Raw genomic sequence first — 20,440 nt, forward strand, 5'->3', positions numbered from 1 at the left:
AAAAGTGAACCATGATTATAGAAGTGAATAAATGAATAATTCATTTTACAAATAATTGCAGCTCAAGTATCATTGGTTATCTGAAAATAATTCAAGCGGATATTAGAGGGACTGCCATTAAATTACCTTGAAAGAATCATTCACATTAAGAAACCATTTCTTGTTTAGTCCAGAGTAAAACAAAACATTAACATTCATCCATTTTTTAAATGGATCACTTTAGAAAAACAATACAAATGATTCTATATATAGGCTGATCCCTTTTTCTTCAGCTGCCTAATTCTCATTGTGCATTCACAGGATGAAGGAGTTGTTTTTAAGCATCTTTGGTAGACGCAAGGGTAATGTAAAAAGTCCTCTGGTTCAGAGAGAGTTGCTAGGAAACATTGAGCTTGAAGATGAAATCCCCCACTGAGCTAGTCTTCAGATAAGCGGTAAAAACAGTTGTCATGGCATATCCTGTTATGTGACAACAGAGATATGCAGTAACCTTTGCGAACAGGAGTAACATGTAATGCATCTTCATTTTAAAAATGTTTGAGAGACAATTTTCTAGAAAAAAATGGTATCATTCATCATTAACTTTTTTAGAAGGCATACTGTATAATGGGGAAAATGCCATTTGTCTGAGGCAAAGAACTATGGTACAGTAAGATTGTTTAAAAATAATAGCATGCAGCATTTGAAAATAGGCTGTATGAGTTTAACTAAATAATGCAATGAAAGATAGACTGAAAATTAAACATACTGTACAGGCAGTCCTCGGTTATCTAACAGAATCCGTTCCGGAAGTAGCGTTGGATAGTGAAACCGTTGTAAAGTGAGTCCCATGTTAATCAGTGGCGGTGAGCGTTGGATAACGCATTCAGGTGTCGAAAAACGGCTCTTAGGGTTGCATTGTAAAGTGTTGCATATGCCATTCGTTGTAAAGTGAAACGTTGGATAGTGAGGACTAACTGTCGTTGGCTTTTTAATAGAAAAAAAAATGATGTACTGTATGTCATTTTATTAGACTTATTATTCTAATTTATTTTTAGGCCAATAGATTTGATAATGCTTTACCATATAGGGATTGTATTTGGTAAGGAGACCTAGCCCTGGATCGGTCCAAGGCAGAGACGAAAAAGTAAAATGTTTATCGAGGTGAAGAATCCAGTGTACAGTATTTGAACTTGTGTGGCAGCAAATGGTGTTTATTTTCATGATATTAGATGGCATGTATCATAGAAGGAGCAGGAAAGGGATGAATGAGAATGTCGTAATGACTTAGGTAGGCTTCCTTTAACAAGTGCATTTTTTAAAGAGCGCCTTAAATGTCTGATGTATGAGGTATGATGAATGAAGGATCACAAATGTGTGTGGTCGAGGTATAGTTTAGAAGAAGAGGAGCTCTTCCTCTTTCAGTTTTTCATGAAACTAGAGAAGGAATCGTGGTCATGTAATCGATGTCAGAGCAATAACAGGACCCTAGTGCCAGAATGTACACTATGTGGCCGTCACCTTTGTTGTTCCTTTATTTGTTTTATAGGTGTCTCAACTATAGGTGTTTGCTACGGGCTTATTTAACCTGTGAGTTCATTGAAGAAGTCCATTATCGCAGAAAATGGATTGTCTACAGTGTACTCCATAGACCCCTGGTTCTGGAGAAATGTTGTGATAGAGGACATCTGCAACAGATCTTTGGTCGATCCATTAGTAACTAAAATGTACAGTAAGCAAGATCGTTGTAATGCGCTTTAATGCTGTATGGAATGTAAAACATGAGGATTCAGAGAGTCGCTTTTTGAAATGGCATTAATGTTAATGTTTAGTGCTGTCTGGGGAAACTAAGGACCGGGCCATAGAGGGGTGAGGAGAGCGGATGCGCGCTAACGCTGAGGGTCGCCTGCTTAAGTCAGCGCGATTCCACGGACTTGCAGGCGAGCCAGCTTGCGCGAAGGGAGCCAGGGGGGAGGTGGTTGGAGGCAGGGCAGTGACGTCGCTGGGCCAATCGCCCACGACGCACTGACGTCAATGTCACGGCGCAGACGTCACGGCGCCGTGACGTTGACACGGCTTAAGGCTGATTGGATGTTTTCAGTCGACAGCGCGCTGAAAAACAGCTTGGCGCTCGGCTGAAAACTCCAAAGCCTCCGCACGCCTGCGGACGCTCGCGTGAGCCCCCTCTCAAGGCATCCTCATTGAGGATGCAGGGGCTCAGCGCGGAGCGTCCGCACACCTCAGCGCTGCTTGTCCTTCTATGGACGCAGCCTTAGACATTTCTACAGTAGATTGTTTTTTTCTGCCAATTTCTGGAATCTTCTAGGTCAGAGGTTCCCAACTCCAGTCCTCAAGGACCACTAACAGGGTGGGTTTTAAGGATACCTCTGCTTGAGCACAGGTGGTTCAGTCAAATGATTGGGCCTCCTGTGCTAATGAGAGGATAGCCTTAAAACCTGACCTGTTACAGGTCTTTGAGGCGAGAACCTCTGTTCTAGGATATGGTTATATGAGGAAGGTTCTGAGTAGAGATGGGGGTACTTTTTCACTAAAAGTTTACTTTGCTGCAAAATTTGTATTCTGTATCTTTGCAAATGCAAATCTTCACCAACGCATATGAGTTTGAAAAAATTCCAGATGTGTGCACTTGGATGGCCAGCATACAGTAATTAAGAGTTATACATAAAGAAGCCACCGCCATATTCTTAATGTGAGCATTTCCTATAATGATACCCAACATATCCAGTTTATTGGAGTGTTTTGAATTTGTAAACACATTTGTAAAAAAAAGTGCTAGTACTTTGCTCTTTTTATACCTGGTACATATATAAAGCCTACGCCAACCATACTGTAAGTAATAACTGAGTTTGTAGTTGCTGTCTATTCTTCCCTTTACTTTAGTGAATAAGGTACTTATGGTACTGTATGAACTCTAAGAACACAGCATGAGGAAATTATTTCTTTTTAGTTACATTTTACCCCACTTTAGCACCGTTACTGAATCTAGCTGTAGTGCATAGCAGGAAAACAAGAGTGAAGAGCAATAGACCATATTGAGTATGTAGTGCTATACCATTAGACACCTGAAAGCACCAAGAGACACCTTATGGCCCATTCAAATGTTGATGAGCAGCTTAAGGCTGCATCCATAAAAGGACAAGCAGCGCTGAGTCATGCGGCCACTCCGCGCTGAGCCTTGGCATCCTCAATGAGAAAGTCTTTAGAGAGGGCTCACGCAGGCGTGCTCTGCTCAGGAGTTGGATTTTTCAGGTGACAGCCAAAGCTGTTTTTCAGCGTGCTGTCTGATGAAAACGTCCAATCAGCGCGAAGCAGCGTCAACGTCACGGCGCCGTGACGTTGGTGCCGTGACGTTGACATCGGTGCGTCGCGGGTGATTGGCCCAGCGACGTCACTGCCCCGCCTCCTCTCGCCTCCCGATCGCGGACCGTGGCTCGCCTGCATGTGCATGAAATCGCTCATGCTTGAGCATCAGTGTCCGCGCGGCTCAGCGCTGCTCCACGTTCTATGGACACAGCCTTAAAAGGGTAGTGTTTTTTCCGTAGATTTGTTACTTACTCCATTTTTTTCTACTGCTGTTATAACAATATCAGTTTGAGTCATATTATTATTATTATTATTATATAAGAGAAATCTCAAGGACATATTCTCTAGCAGTGGTTACAATTCCTCTTGTCATTTAATGTTAAAAGAAAGTTAATTTTAAACCATACATCTGTGGTTGCACATGGAGTGTTCACATATGTGATAGAAGTGACAGGAGCTCAGTAACTACTTGTAAAAAGAGGCTTAGGATGGTTCTATAGTGCCAGCAGTTATAGATGGCTGAGGTCAGCCAGCCCTTCTATACAAGAAGATGGTGGGGAGGATGATTTTGCGCCGCTACCGGCGCTCAAATGTATGTATGTGTGTGTATGTATGTATGTATGTGTGTGTATGTATGTATGTGTGTGTGGATGTGTGTTTGTATGGATGGATGTGTGTGCGTGTGTCAATGAATGCACAAATAAAAAAAAAATTATTTATTAAACTTTTTTTTCTTTAAAAAGTCTTATTTAGGACTTTCTTCACTCACACGACCCATGCATGCACACACACACACACACACACACACACACACACACACACACACACACACACACACACACACACACACACACACACACACACACACACAGTACTTGTAGCTCCCGGCTCTATAACCGGGAAAAGCATGCGGCACGTGCACGCTCGTTCGCACAGGCACGCGCGTGCGCACGGCCGCATGCAGTATAGAACGGGCCTTAGCCATAGGTCATACTGTAATTAGTGACACAGCAAAATTAATTACTAGAGGATCACAAATATAAAAATGAGATATGAACAATTTGAAAAGGCTTTGAAACACATGACAAGTAATCTATTAAAGCAATCAAATTAGACAATTCCATTTAACTGACTCAGTGGCTTAGAAAAGCTACAGGCATCATTGTGAAAAACGCCTACAAAATATACTCATCAGCTTTAGCTCAAGATGTAAGGGTGCCATGTAACACAGCTTAGCTCTCATTCCTGATAAAATCCCATAGAAAGCAAATGGTCACTGAAGAAATATTAAATATTTGAACAAAAGTTAAACATTATTTGTAGACTTCTGGTTAGATACTGTAGTTATTGTGCACAATATATAGATTTTAGAGAATTCTTTGGGTTTCAACAATAGGTCAAAGGGAACCAATAGAACGATACACAAAATAATATAATGGAGAATTTATATTAAAGGGAATACAAGAATATTTGTTTTATGTAAATGTAATGTATAGAGGCAATGTTTTTGGATTACTCAATTTCTGCTTACAATTGATATAGATTTTTAGCCTGTGAGGTTTCTGTTAGCTGTTATGTTAAGTATAGTTATTGATTACTTGGTGACTCGGTGTACAGTAGTTTATTATACAGATTGTAATACACAGCATGATAATATGTGGGTTATATATAGATGTAGCCAACGTTATTGCAATCCGTGGTGCACTGCAGGTTGAAAATACAACAAACCAGTAGAAGACGTGGCCATTGTTTTAAATCAGCTGAGTGCAAGAAAGTGGCATAGCTATTGTGCCACAGGCTGCATAAACGTTGGCTACAGTACATCAGTACCTAATTTCCACTCCAAAATTGCATGCTGAAGCAAACCACTAAAGTTTGATACTCAGAATTCAAATGTGAGATGAAATGTGTCCCTCTGTATCAGTTTTTCTTAAGAGCTGCAAACTTTTTAAGCACTCAGGCAAACTTTAAGAATTTCACCCATTTTAATTCATCTAAAATGTTTGCTTCGACACAAAAGTTTGCAACAAATCTCCTTAATGTTGAAAAGTCAATGGGCATTACATGTTCAATTCATTTTGATTGTGTGTGTGTGGCCTACAGCAGATTGAGGAGAAATTAGACAATAGGAATATACTTTAACTTGAGAGTATGTATGGGTTTGCCCTGAAAGAGGGCCCCCTAGGTTAGAGCTTGCAGAATATAAAGGAGGGAAGGAGGGAAACGGAAGCAGCAAACAGAGGGAGATGACGAGCAGATGGGTATTTATCGTGATTAAGGGAGGGACCTGCAGGCCACACCCACAATAAAAGCATTTGTCTTTTCTTTGGGTGTGCTACTATGGCAGACTGAGGAGAATTGAGACGATAGCAATAGACTTTGCCTTGAGCATACGTATGCGTTACGCCTCAAAGAGGGCCAAAAAGGAAGTCAACCTCGGAATTCATGAGGAGTCAACCCTTCAGTAATCAGGAGGGGGAAAAACCCCTGTGGAGGAAACCTCTAGGGATCTATGGCTGAAAGATTAGCTCTCCCTCCAGACTTTAAGAGGTTGGATCGACAAGGCAAGGCAGATTTCTGACCCTGGATTGGAAATGTAAGATTTGAAGCAGGAAGTGCCCCATCTGCCCAATCTCTTCTTTTGATAATGTAAGATGGAACCTTATTTCTGGAGGCTAATGAGGCCATGGATGAGTGACCTGAAAAGGAAAGAGAGTCAAGGCCAAGACAGAGGAGTAGTTTCCTGATTGATGATAAAAAAGGTTCAATGATCAGGGCTGATGGACAATTGGGAAGGAGAGGGTAATTTAGATTTTGGTGAGCTAGATGAATTATTATGTAATCAGGTAAACAGGGTTCACCCATCAGGTGCTTCAGAAACAAAAAGTAGTGGTTGATGCACGTATATAGTCACATTTCATGAGGCAAATCACAGGCAACTACTATGAACTGTATGTGTGGTCTCTCTCTGCAACTGGCTCAGCTATGAACACCAATAGTGTTGTATTTGAAAAGGACTCACGGTTCTGTAGTTTGAGATGCCAAGCCTTAGTAATCCAAACGATGGTGGTTGCACCGCCAACCCTCTCGCAACCGTTCCGTCGCATAGGGCGGTCACATGACCGGCGGTGATGTCATCGGGGAAGCCAGGAACCACCCGGCGTGCTATCCGGAAAGGAAACGAGGTAGGAACTCCTCCCACAGGAGGCTGGAGTGGAGCACAGCCATCAAGGAAGCAAGGGTAACAGTGGTGGTGACTAAAGAACTTTATTTGACAAAGGCCTGAGGGCTGAAACGCGTCAGAGGATCCATCAGCTGTACACTGTTGTCCAATAAAGTTCTTTAGTCAACACCACTGTTACCCTTGCTTCCTTGACGGCTGTGCTCCGCTCCAGCCTCCTGTGGGAGGAGTTTCTACCTAGATGAATTATTAGGAGGTTGAATGTGTGTGGGATAGTAGGGAATGGAAGAGCATTTGCCAGGCGGTCTGTTTTCAGTGAGGAAAACAAAGATGGCAATGGTCATGGTTTTTTTTATGAGGTTGGACTTTGTGAGGGAGGCTACTGATTTGGTAAGGATGGTAGACTCCTGGTTTCAGGAATCCATAGAAAACCAAAATAAATGCTGCTGATATGACTAGGTTTGTAGCCGGTGTGTAGCCGGTGTGTAGCTTGGAGGTCAAGAAGTTCAGGAGACAGAAACCTTTGCTTAGGAGGTGACAATTCAGAATTGGTAGAGATATTTTTAAAAGTCCTTTAAGAGTAACTTGACCGCTGGGTTTGCCAGGAAGGCAGTTTTGACAGGATGACTGATTGTGAGATGTTGCTAGATACTTTTGAGCTAAGACGATAGTGCTAGGAGATACTTTGATGGGTTGTGGAGCAGTAGGCAGAGAAGGCCAAAATGACTTCCATGGAGAATTAATAGAATGCAGGTTGTATGATATTCTTGAATTTTGACCATGCAGAGGAGTAGAATGCTGTTGTTAGCAGTAAGGGCGTTTCAGATAAATAGTGAGCTGGAATGTGAGGCATGATTAAATTGCTTAAAATGGGGTGGAGTGGCATTAGTAGTGTTGGTAGAAGAAATATTGCAATTGGAAGTGTGAGATGCTGTGTGCTTCGAGCTTGGTACTGCTGGTAATTAATATGCAATGGATATGGAATTTTGTGGTATAAGGAAGACCATGTCAATTTCTGCATGAACAACATGATGGTGATTACAATATTGCTTTACTGATTTTGGGAATAGCTTTGCTGTCTGTATCGCATTGGACTGATTGATGGGTCCAGATGTGGCCCGACATGAAGGCTGTGGTTATGAAGGGTAGATTTCAAACAATGCTAAGGACTTTTGAAAACTTTGAAGAGAATCTAAATCAGGCAGCTAGTTAGCAGAATCCAGTCATCCTGAAAAATGTCTGCAAAGCCATGTATGGGAAAAGCTTCTGAGAAGACTTCTGTTTAGTTTCTGAGGTTTAGAGAATCACTGCTCCAGTGTTTGAGGAAGCAAGTTCGTGTTGATAGATCGGATTTAGCTGAGGCATTTATCAAGATGGTTGAAGTGTATCTGAGATGGATGAGAGGAGTGAGAGAAGATTCCCCTGGGGAATAATGTGCATGGCAAAGTTGAGGTAGCGTAAAAGTGACTGCAGTTCTTGCCTTGAATGAAAATGTCTTGCAGAAAACGATTTAACTAGGTTCTTGATCCAATGGATCCATGGCTTTGGGATCTAAGCTCATTCTCAGGAACTCGATGAACGTAAATGGAAAGATGGTCTTGTTTGGTGATAATGGAAAGGAAAGTTTGTACAATAGGTTGGTTAGTTTTGAAGACTGACTAGAGGGGTGTGTGGAGGATCTATGAGGAGAAATCGTCTAGAAGATGAATTATGATTGGACAGTAAGATGTGTTGAGTAGGAGCCAGCATACTGTTTCCACAAATAGGCTGAACAATTGGGACTATTTTTGGAGTCGACTGATGGCGATGATAATATAGTAGGAATCTCGCCATTTGATATTGTGGAGAATGACAGAACGAAGGATGAATAAGAAGTAGTTTGAAGGCATCTGTGAAGTCAACTCTGGATAACCATGAACCGTAGCCTAGATGCTTGATGTACCGTAGTGGACGGCGTTGTCTATACAGATATATTGAAGGGAGAATTATTCAGAAGTAATTTGCGAGTTAGTGCTTGGAACTGATTTGGAGTATGGTGCTAATTAGTCGATGATTTGCTTTTTCTTGAAGGATGAACTTGTGGTCGCCAACTGGGCTGACGTACTCTTAGAATGCGGTACCTCCATGTCTGTATCCCAAGTTGAGTAAATTGTATCAATAATGTTCAAGTTCCTCTTCTTGCAGTGGCTGGTTGGAAAGGGCAACTAGTTGATGTGATTGTTGTTGTTGCTAGAGAACAAGAGATGCCTGGAAGAGAGGAGATTTTGGTTGACGGATAAGGGTGATGCAAGGCCATTGAGGAGATTGAGGATCTGAGCAAAGTTGTGGTGGTGGAGTAGACAGTAGAGAATACGGGTGATGAATATGGATGGATTGGAAATAATGGGTGAAAAGGTCTGATATTTGGTGATGGTGGGATGAAGGATGCCACGTTGAGCAATTCTGTGATAATAAGGTATCATACTGAATGGATCATAGATGCATGAACTATTCATTCCTAAACATCCACATGGACCTAGGGAAGGACATTCATCTGCATTGTAAATTGAGCTGGATAAGAAATCAGCCATAGATTCTCTGGAAAATTCAGTAGGTGAAATGGCAGGTGATGGATAAAAGAGAAGAAAAAGTCTATACAGTATATATATAAAATGAATGAATTCATTTTTGATTATTAAGCTTGGCTAACACGGTACCGATACCTCTACATTTATATATATATATATATTGGCGTGTCAAGATAGTTTCTAACAGCTCCCACATGCTCTAGGACCCTTGCTCTCAATTGGTATTGTGTCTTCCCCACATACGTTTTATTACACACACAGACAGCCTGATATACAGTATAATGTCCATTGATTGGAAATGTATGAAGTGTCTGTAAGATTTGGTGTTATCCCCATTCCAGAATACTGTGGTAGGGGAAATGTATTGACAGGATTTGCAACCATGATATCTATAGGTTCAAATAGTTTCTTTTTGGGCTAAGTCTCACTTTTTGGCTTTATCAAAGGGGCTATGCACGAGAAGGTCTTTGAAATTAAACTTTTGTTGAACATTTATTATTTACAGTTCAGTAATATATATATATATATATATATATATATATATATAAACAGTTTTTGTTTAAATATTAAAACTGCTGAATCACTCTTTCTTTTTAGGAGTTCAATCAAACTAATGGTAATTGATGCCAATTACTTACCATTTTGAGACTTTAAAATGTCCTTTACGTCTCTTTCATAATTATTCCAGCATAATAGACCTCATTAATTCTGGTTCATCACATAAAAATAAACGTTTATTTTGAAGATAAATACTTACATAAAAATATTACAAAATGGCGGTGACGTTCCAAATAAGTTATGGTATTCTTAAATATGGTTGCATAGTTTTCTTTCTGAGTGGGATCCTTCTTAATATCATGATAAAATGACTGTTTCCTTCATCTTGGTTTTAACCCGTCTCTCTCTCCTCATGGTGGAATCACTATGTCCTCACAACCTGATGGAATCAATCATACTGTGCCTCTCGCCTGTCTCTCACCCGTCTCTCACTGGTGTTATCAAGATGTGTTTCTCCTCCCTCACTCTGTGCTACATATTTATTCAGATAATATTCCTTGAGTCATCAGCTATTGCTATATAATTCTATTCCATATTAGGTTCTGTAGCTTCAAACTGATGTCATCTGAACTGTCTACACCTCCATACAGAATAACCAAATATGACATATGTACTGGAAGATTCTCAGAGCTTACATCATAGCCTCTTCCCTCAGCTAAAACCACAGTTGTCAATAATCACTTAAGTGTCACCCGAAACAGGGTTTCTCTATACAGACCTTCAGGACAGCTGCTCCTCAATAAAACTCTCCAATGTATGGTAACTGAATATATCCCAATATATACCTATGAAGGATATGCAACATACAGTGGCGGCCGCCTTCATCCACGTGCGGCCGTTTCGGCGCAAATTTTAAAACCGCGGGCAGATGCGGCATGTCCCGGTATTTTTAGGCGCCGCGGGCGTTTCATTGTACTAGTGCTATTAGCGCTGTCTCGCCATGAATGCGGCAAAGTGCATGACATTTGGAAAACATCCCCAAATTTTTTTGGGGATGAAGGAGAATAAAATGGGCCGCAACAGTATATAATATATATAAAGAACCATCAGACAATTACAGTATACTGCATACCTTGACATTTTGTCTTGATAACAGATTCTCACATTACAATATAATTATCATTGAATTGGATTTCTACAAAGACCGAGAGGTTTTCTGATGGTCTGTCAACATGTCATCAGATAATTTAATGTATTAATAATTAGATGACCTAACCTAATTATGAAACATGAATGACTTTCGAGATTCATCATAGATGTTCATGTGATATGTTAAAAAATGTGGATCCTGCTATAATGACTCGTGATCTCTTCTTTACACTTTGAATAGATAAAAGAGCTGCACAGAATTGACAAGATTTTCCAGTGATATTGCATTGGTCAACGTTGAACTACATCAGAAATGTGGCCCATTTTAATTCAGCTCGTAATGTCTTTCTTCATCTGCTGGGCGGGTAAGATAATTGTATACATATATACATTTATACACATCAACATGAAATGTGGTTTAAAAATTTATTTGAAAAAAAAATTTAATAGTATTTTTGTGTTCTATAAGGTAGCAAAATATGAACAGAAGTGATTCTGTCATAAACAATGTTGGTCAGTGATGTTATTGTAGAGAGAAAGTTGACAGAACCATAAGCAAAGATAAAAATGTTTTAATAGTAGAAAAAGCTTTTACCTTCTCCCAGATTTGTATTCCAGTCCCATTTCTAAAAAAACATTTGAAGCTAAAATGTTCCTGTTAATCCTAAAACCGAGGTGCCTAAATTCTGTAATGCTGACCACCCCCCCCCCCCCCTAAAAAAATAGCCCTGTTGTCTATTTGGCTCATAAGCAAATGTCCTTTCAAAGTCACACAAAGTCAATCATGAACCCATTTTCTGCAAGGACTACCAGTTGCAAAACTCTAAGAACAACATTACATATTTTAATATGAAAATTATATATTTGAATGAAGTCCATCCAACCTGTATTGAAATAGAATGCAGTATTATAGAATTATTATAGAATCCCAGAAGCATGGGATTTGACACCCAAAAAGAACCACTTGGCCCACCTAGTCTACCTATTTGTATTTATGTTGCAAAACCTGAGACCCTATTTGATTCTTGGCTTTCTTACCTATTTAATAAAGCCTTATTTGTATCACAAGAATTTATAGAAACACAGAATTACTTTATTATAATGAAATATTGAATCTAAAATATGTTTCCAAAAATTCCAAATTTGCCCCAAGTTAAGATACTTCCTAATATAATGATGTTGCCGTCAAAGTGTTTGAATTTTTGTTTATTTGGGTAAATTTTTGTTAAATGTAAAGGGAAGAGGATGTTGTTCAATTTAATCTCCAGAATATTACTTTATACACATATAATAATATAATAATTTGTATAATTTCATAAAATATCACTAGGAATTTGAAGTATTCAAGTGAAAGTAATGTTTATGGTAAAGTCAGATTGCACGTTTATAGTCTGTCTTAAAATAAACATCTCAAATCATAAAGCAAATTATCCCACTATTCCATATCTTTCTGCCTGTTGTACTGAGAGCCTTGGACTATTATGGTAGATCTCACCACTAAACTACATGGAAAGCTTGTGTTGTTTACTGTATCTCTGAGTTACATGATAAATCTCAGAATTAGCACCCATACGCCATAACTGCCTACGGTCAGATTTACGAATCGTCAAAAATATGTGTGAAAAACAACTGGGTGCATTGATTGTCAAGTTCACATTTCTGCACAGTTACAAATACACAATAAAACAATTTAGCATGAACATTTCTCCTCAAAAAAAATTCACACAATACAGACAAAAATGGAAATGTGAAGGTGGTTTGCATATAAATATGAATTAGAGATGATTTACAAACAGGCAGCCAAATGGGTGCTCAAGCAGTTTCCCAATACTAGCAAAATAGCTTGGCCAAAGTCTTATTTATAACAGCATTCAGCAGTGATAGTGAACATATACTGTAGGAACAATTCTATAGAACATTGGCTGATTTCCTCTGTTGAATAGTTTAGTACTGTACATGATAGTCCCAAGTTGGCTTTAAAAAAAAGCACCCATTTAGCTAAATTATCATTTTGTTTGTTCAGTTAGAGCAAAAATAGAGCTCTGAGGGTTAAGAGAATCTTTAATTGTGGGGCGTGCACATGCCAATGCTATAGTTTTGGAACAGTCAGTACATTTCTTGAAAGCACCAGAGCCAAAAAAAAACCAAAACTATAAATAACATGATATATGTGATTTATTTATTGTACCCTAAGTGTGGCCATCTGTAGGTATTGTATTGTATGTCTTTATTTATATAGCGCCATTAATGTACATAGCGCTTCACAGTAGTAATACATGGGGTAATCAAATAAATAACAGATAATATAAATAACAGATCATGGGAATAAGTGCTTTAGACTTAAACATAACATTAAGGAAGAGGAGTCCCTGCCCCGAGGAGCTTACAGTCTAATTGGTAGGTAGGGAGAACGTACAGAGACAGTAGGAGGGAGTTCTGGTAAGTGCGTCTGCAGGGGCCAAGCTTATGTATCATGTGTTCAGAATATCCAGTGCTATTCATAGGTACATCTACCCAAACTCTTAAATGAATCATTTTTGAGCATATCAACTTCATCAAAAAGGGTTATTCTGAACATCCCCTGCGTAAGCATTTTCACCACAATGGTTTCCAATTACTTTGACCATGACACCTACCTCATCCCCTTCTAGCTAATAAACACATGATACAAAGCGCGGGACAAAAGGAACCTCAACTTTATTAAACATTAAACAAACAGCAAATGATGGGCCCAGAAGGCTACATCTCCCCTTTGTTAAACTAAGTGCACAGATTTTGTGGCTTCCAACTTTTTGTCACCTGCTGACCTAGAAGGACAATCTTCATGCCATCCTGACTGTCGGCTAGATATTTATTTATTTATTATAAAAAATTACCAGGAAGTAGCACATTGAGAGTTACCTCTCGTTTTCAAGTATGTCCTGGGCATAGAGTTACAATGACAAATAATACATGGTTACAAATACAGTTACATAAGTGAACAAGGTATACATTATATACAAGACATTGCATGCACAATTAGAGATAATATATATTATAGGCGCATGTAACAGTTACAGACCAGATTAAAATGTGAGACAGCTTTGGTTTTGAAAGAACTTAAACTGGTGGTGGATGTGAGAGTCTCCTGTAGGTTGTTCCAGTTTTGGGGTGCACTGTAAGATATGGGCATAGAGTCACGTTTCTCATCCCTTAATTCTTCTTCTGGCATATTCCTTATCCTGATACCCCATTCCCTGCCATTTTTTTTTAAAATGAGCATGTTATTGAGTTTATATGTGTTTAATAAGATATGTAGGAAGGAATGGTTTTCTGTTTTGGATACCAGATGTACTCAGTTAGAATTACGATGTACGTCACTTTTACTCTTTTTTTCTGTTATGATGTATTTTACAATATAATTAGTTGTATTACCCTCTTTATTGTTTTATTAATTGTATTATAATAGTTATCTCTTCCAACTTTGCTACACATAGTGTAGAATATTGAATCATGGCATGTTACATTTTGATGTGTCTAACGTGAATGTTTAAGGTTTTAATTATTATGATTTTTCTAGTTACCTTGTAAAGATGTTCTCTTACATTTGTTGTGTGTTCCAGTGCCTTTTAATTAACAGACCTGAGAGTTCATCATAGATAAAAGGATAGCGTGGGTAGCTTTCAAAATCCTTCTCTGAAAAAACAGTTTAATTTATTCTATGGAGATTTCTCTGATTGGTCCATTAAAATATATCACACTGTTCATATCCATACTCTTCCAGAACCATTACAGCTACTAAAACATGTTCCAAGGGTTACTTGTAGATGTTTTTAGATATCCATTGAGAAAGTGGCTTGTTTTAGCAATTGTTAGATGTTGTATGTTCTAGTTTAAATAAAATATATTGTTTAAATTATTCCCTGCTGCTTTTTAAGTGCCACTTCAATGCAGTGATAAGCCCTCCTGGGACATCTTTGTTCATGATATTGAGCGTCCAGGGTACATTGGGATTCTGTAAGGTTTACAATTGTTTTCTATAACCTGCACACACATGAGACTGCAGTAATCCAAAGATTTACAAGACATGCTTCATGTGTACTGTAAATTATATAATGGTCCTTTGTTTAACAGAAGTGTCCTGTGATACATTTTTTAGAAAGGGATAACCACCTTGCATTGTGGTTATGTTTATATTCAGACATGATTTGAGATGTTGTGGCTTTAAATAACCCTTCATTACATTGCTATATTGGAATAATGTTCTAACATTGGAACATATTAATATGTGGGAATGTGTCTACATTTTCATTACCTACCTCTTTATGCATTTGCAGTTTGTTTCAGGTTTTTTTCCCAAATCAAATATGCTTAGATTGTATGAACTACATGCAACATTGCACCTCATTCCCTTGATGTGAAAAATAATAATGCTGTGTTGCTTTAACAGGCAAAAGTTAAATTTAATATTTTCAAATACTGCAAAATGTATTTAGCACTTAGTGGTTTCATTGTCTGAAAGGTTTTTTTTAAGCCGTGGGCGCGCATCAGCTTACTAGTTAAATGCTGTTCTGCAAATAAGGCATTTGCTAAACATCATCAAAATGTATTATCCTAGTAGAATAGGTTATTTATAGATAAATTCTGCTTTTAAGCATACAATAATCCCTGCCCTTTTATCTCCTAAAAATAGTTCAACTAAATGAAGGTGAAAAGCTTTGTCATATTGACTTAGACCCTTCATTACCAGAGGGCAATATCACACTGCAGATCCACGAGACTCTAATAATACGTTATTGCACTGATGTGGCATTTTTCAATTATACTGCAAGAACAAAGAAAGGTGAAATGACCTAATATCCGAGTAAAACTATTTCTCAGTCCATTTCAAAACATTCTTAGTTTGGGGCGCTTGTTTCAAAAAAGAGTGGCCACACCTTAAATATAGACAACAAAAAGAAAAGGAGAGACAGCCCACCCAAAAGCACTGACGGTCACAGCATCACTGTTACCTTAGAAAAAAGGTATTCACTCCAACTGCAGCATCTTGTGGTGAAAGTCAAATGCCTTTCAATTTGAAAGAACAGGACAACACATACAAATACAATGTTTCAGTACCAGGCAGGGCCTTTCATCATACACTTACCTGATATAAGGCCATTTCTGGGACTGTAACATTGTATTTTGATGTGTTGTCTTGTTCTTTCAAATTGAAAGGCATTTGAATTTGACCACAAGATGCTGCAGTTGGAGTGAATACTTAGGCGGCGCTAATAGTGCCGTCGACAGTGACGCAGCGTTGCGTCAAAACAAATGCATTGCCACCGTCACGTGCACTTATTGTAAGCTCGACGCGACGGAGCGGTGGCTTGATCGCTGGATTTCATCTCCATTTGATTTTTCCAGCGACCGTCACCTGACGTCACCGTCGCCATCGCTTCGCCGTCGCCGACACTATAAGCGTAGACTAAGACAACGGTGATGCTGTAACCGTTAGTGCTTTTGGGTTGGCTGTCTTTCTTTCTGTTGTCAATTATTCTGCAGCCATTACTCATGCGTGCCCACAAGTCCGTAAAGGATATTCAAAAGCAACACCTTAATCCCTACTGTAGGTACACCTATTTTGTATGTTAGGTACAGGATTTACAATATATATATACTATATATATATATATATATATATATTTATATATATAAATATATATATATTATACAGGATTGTAACTTTCCACTTTGCAGATTAATGTACAGTACAGAAAAGGAGGGGGGCAGGAGAACACAAAATGGATGTGTCTCCTAAGCAGCGTTCTGTGTCCTGTAGCTACTACTACCAATTGTCGGTTGAGATCACTCCAACACACATTCACTGACACAGACGCTAGTCATTGTCAATTTAATTTATTTTTAATGCACAATACACAACGCTTTAGGTAATATATGTTTTATGTTAATATATTAAAAGTTAAATTTTAAACTAAGTAGGAGTGCATTATAGTGGATTCTTTTGGGAGACACATCCATTTTGTGTTCTCCTGCCCCCCTCCTTTTCTGATTCACTTTACAGTTCACAGTTTGCACCCACTTTTTTGGATTACCATTTATTTACTCATTATTTGCCTCAATTAGTGTGGTTTTGTGATCACTCCCTAACCCTAGTGTTTTTCTAATGTACAGTACATTTTAAAATAATACAGACAAATTTAATCCCTGGGGTCCTCCCACTTCAAATGCCAGCATCTCCTTCTCTATATGACGTGTTATTTATTCCTGCAACAAACAAATGTAATTCTATTTCTTTTACCAAGCTGTGTAATAAGCAATTGTTCTATTCACAGCACAATCCATACTTAGAGGCATGTAGGTATTCATACTCGGTGACGTTGACTCAGCAGTTAGAGTGGAAATGCAGCTATTTTTCATAAGTCCTTTTAATACATCGCACACTGTGCATTTGTGTTCCTGCCTGAAGTGAAAAATGAACAGCTCTAAGAAAGGTCAGCAGCAGCTACAGGCTTATGGAATATACATGCGTGTGTGACAGAGTAAACACTGGCAGATGTTTCATTACACTTATTGCATATGGCAGTAGCCTTACAAATAACAGATATTAAACCGTTATGTCACTTCAATGGAATCATACCAACTGAATAAACACAATGCAAAAGTGAGTGAATAATGAAAATGATGCAAACATGATGTGCATATGTATGAAAAGGTCATCATAGTTAAAAGACTAGTTCCACCATCTTGTCCACTTCAAGATTACTGACTGAATTGTTACGGTAGCCACATATGGTCACACAAACTGTATTAGTGCACCTGCCTGTTGTAATAATTAGTGTATACAGCTCTATGGCAATGAATTCTGCGACAAACCCAAAATACTGATGGACCAACTATGAACGATTCACTCAGACAGCCTCCTGTTGATAAAGATGCAGCGGACATTAGCAGGTAGAATAGGGCAGTGCACCTATGCTACAGACCACTGTTTTAGGGGCCTTATCTCCAACGTCATTTCTAGCAATCATAGCCGACCTGTTCAGATAGACGTTTGTAGTCCTACTTACTAAGCCATTAATGTGAATGTGGCAAGGATGGTGGGACTATTACTTTATGGCATTTAGTTATAAAGTTGGAAATACCAGTTTTAAGTTCAATTTTATATTTAAAGCTATTTAATATCGGGATTTATGATAAGCTATGCTACAATGATCTGTGTAGCATACAGTATATTGGGAGTGGTATGTTTTTTCCCGAATTTGGACAAAACATTACTATCCTGACCTGCATCCCAAGTAAACAACCATTGTCAGTATTAACATCCTTTCAGTTTTGCTATAACTATCCCTTTGAGATGAGCATGATCTATTTTTTTTTTTATGGAATTTGTTCTTAATAGTTTAACTTCCCAAATAATATAATGCATTTATTAGCTAGTGAGTAGTTAACACAAAACTGCATTTACTGTAGTTGCCAAGGAGGAGTTAGCTTCTGCCAACAACTCAGGCACAATACTTTAATATAATTAATAGTTTTAAAGGTGCCCATATTTTAATTTTGAGTAGAACCAAATTTGTATAAATTAGTATAACAGAACAATAAGTGCCCCTCCTCCCCCCCCCCTATGGCACCCGAGTGATCCAAAATCCACTAATAATTAGAGATGGGTGACATTTTCACCGGAATTAGATTCCGCCTCGGATTGGCTGTTTCCTTTAATCCATGGATCAGTCTCAAAAAAAGCAGATTCTTTTTTTTTCTATCACTTAAAAACGAGACCCACCACACTGAAAAAATTATTTGGAGGGAGGTTTGAAGTTTGAGGGGATATGTACATAGAACTTGAGTCTAGTAAAATACTGTAGGTCTCTCTCTCTCTCTCCCTCCATCTCTCCCCCTCCCCTCTCTCCCCCCCCTCTCTCCCCCTTTCTCTCCCCCTCTCTCTCCTCCTCTCCCTCTCTCTCTCCCCCTCGGCAATGCATAAATCCGATACATCTAATGTGTGACTTTGCTGTTTTATTGCAGTATTTTAACTTTATTTATCCAGCTTCATCCAGCTGAAAGCAGCTATTTCACAGCCAATGTCTTTCTTTTTTTTAACACATCGTGTACAGGATTTTTCTCCTGGTTCATGACTGCAGTACTCATTCTTCTGGGGGCCCACTGGGTACGATTTATTGCCTATGAGATGCCATGTGTCAGTGGATGTTTAAACATATTAAAGAGAAATTAGGGGAAGTATTTATCAAAAAGTGCAGCAGATCGAGAAATGATAAAGTAATAGCGTTGAAGGCAAAGGATATTGGATAAGTAAACCCTGTCATGTTATTAACTACATTCTCACTATATGACTCCTTCAAGTAAATTATTTGGCCACAATCTATTTTTTTTTCTGTAACTGTCGTAATCAATAAAACTCTAGATCTCCAATGCCGCAGAGAGCCTACAGCACATGGTAATGCAATATGTTGTAGACTCCGTAGCTTTAAGATGGTTCATTTGGTTGAATGTGTGAGATCAGAACCCGCATTGATTTCTGTAAGATCAATGTGAAACTCTAACCCTGTTTTCCTGAGATAAGAGGTGATTGTCATTTTTCTCTCTTGGGAATAAAAACGGATGAGGTTTTGCGTGTTTTCCCTTTCAAAGGTCTCTTTCCTGTCACACAGATTGCTGATATAAGTGCCTACCAGGGCACAAACTACTGTCTTTACCTCAAGCACTTTTCTCTTTCTGATCCTTTATGTCACTGATTACATCAGACTGGGCCCGATAATTCTGACTTACTTACCATTCTTTTTTTCTCTTTATTATAGAGGAAGGAAAAAGATATGGACCAGTTTTTGAAGAGCAGCCAATTGACACCATTTACCCTGAAGAATCTTCGGAAGGAAAAGTTTCAATGAACTGCAGAGCCAGAGCAAACCCTCCTCCCATTTACAAGTAATATTACAGCGATTGAAAACATTTGTATTAAGTAATTGTTCCGTTAAAATGTTTTCAGTAACTATGGCCCTTATTCTGCAAGCTGCGATAGCGCAGATCTGGCACTATTGCACGGAAAACACATGGACATCAATAGGGCTTTCCATGCGACAGCACCAGAGCGGCACTATTCTCACTTCACAGACTAAGGGTACTATTCAGGTAGCTTCGATAAAGTTGCTTGAACGGTGTGGCATGACACTATCGAACGGTTTGACATTTGTATTATCACGGTATTCAGAAAGAGTCAGAAACCATTTCTACAAGTCTCAAACCTGAGGTAGGAAACTGCCAATACCATTCAAGACAGCAGCAATGGTATCTCAGCCTCTCTCAAAATGTTTCTTTTGTACTTGTTTTTTTATTGGTAGATTGCCCATTCATTGCTGTAGTTGGATACCATTGGATTGAAGAAGGGGCTCTCCGGAGCTGATATTAATGCGTGTCAGCTCCAGAGACTCCCGTCTTCTATCCGATGCAGAAAAATAAGAAATAAATTCAAAGTCCTACTCGCAAATCTCATCCCGCCACCATTGGGGTGGCGAGATGAAATTTGCGAGGAGCTCACTAGCTGAATGCCTCGATGTATTAGGAGGTATCGGAGGTATTAGAATAGGGTGATTTCTCAAAAAACGCAAGTTGGAGCACTTTTTGAGCTCCTGCTCGGTGTGTTTGAGCAGAAGCGAGAACGCTCTGAGAGATGCACTTCCTGAATGAGTTTGGCAGGTCATCGGAGCTTTCTGAATAGCTACCTTGCCAAATCGTTTGGGAAGTG

At 38.8% G+C, this 20,440-nt stretch overlaps 1 protein-coding gene across 2 annotated transcripts in view; it reads left to right on the forward strand.

The window, feature by feature from the left end:
- CNTN1 (contactin 1) overlaps nucleotides 1-20,440 on the forward strand; it is a 296,276-nt gene that overhangs the window by 132,721 nt on the left and 143,115 nt on the right. For both annotated transcript variants that reach the window (XM_075600076.1, XM_075600077.1), the window contains 2 exons: nucleotides 10,940-11,063; nucleotides 19,497-19,623. In XM_075600076.1, coding sequence (XP_075456191.1) covers nucleotides 11,012-11,063; nucleotides 19,497-19,623 — 179 coding nt within the window. In that variant the 5' untranslated portion in view covers nucleotides 10,940-11,011. The remainder of the gene's footprint in view (nucleotides 1-10,939; nucleotides 11,064-19,496; nucleotides 19,624-20,440) is intronic.

Source organism: Ascaphus truei, chromosome 5 (genome assembly GCF_040206685.1).
Source record: "Ascaphus truei isolate aAscTru1 chromosome 5, aAscTru1.hap1, whole genome shotgun sequence".
NCBI classification, from domain to species: domain Eukaryota; kingdom Metazoa; phylum Chordata; class Amphibia; order Anura; family Ascaphidae; genus Ascaphus; species Ascaphus truei.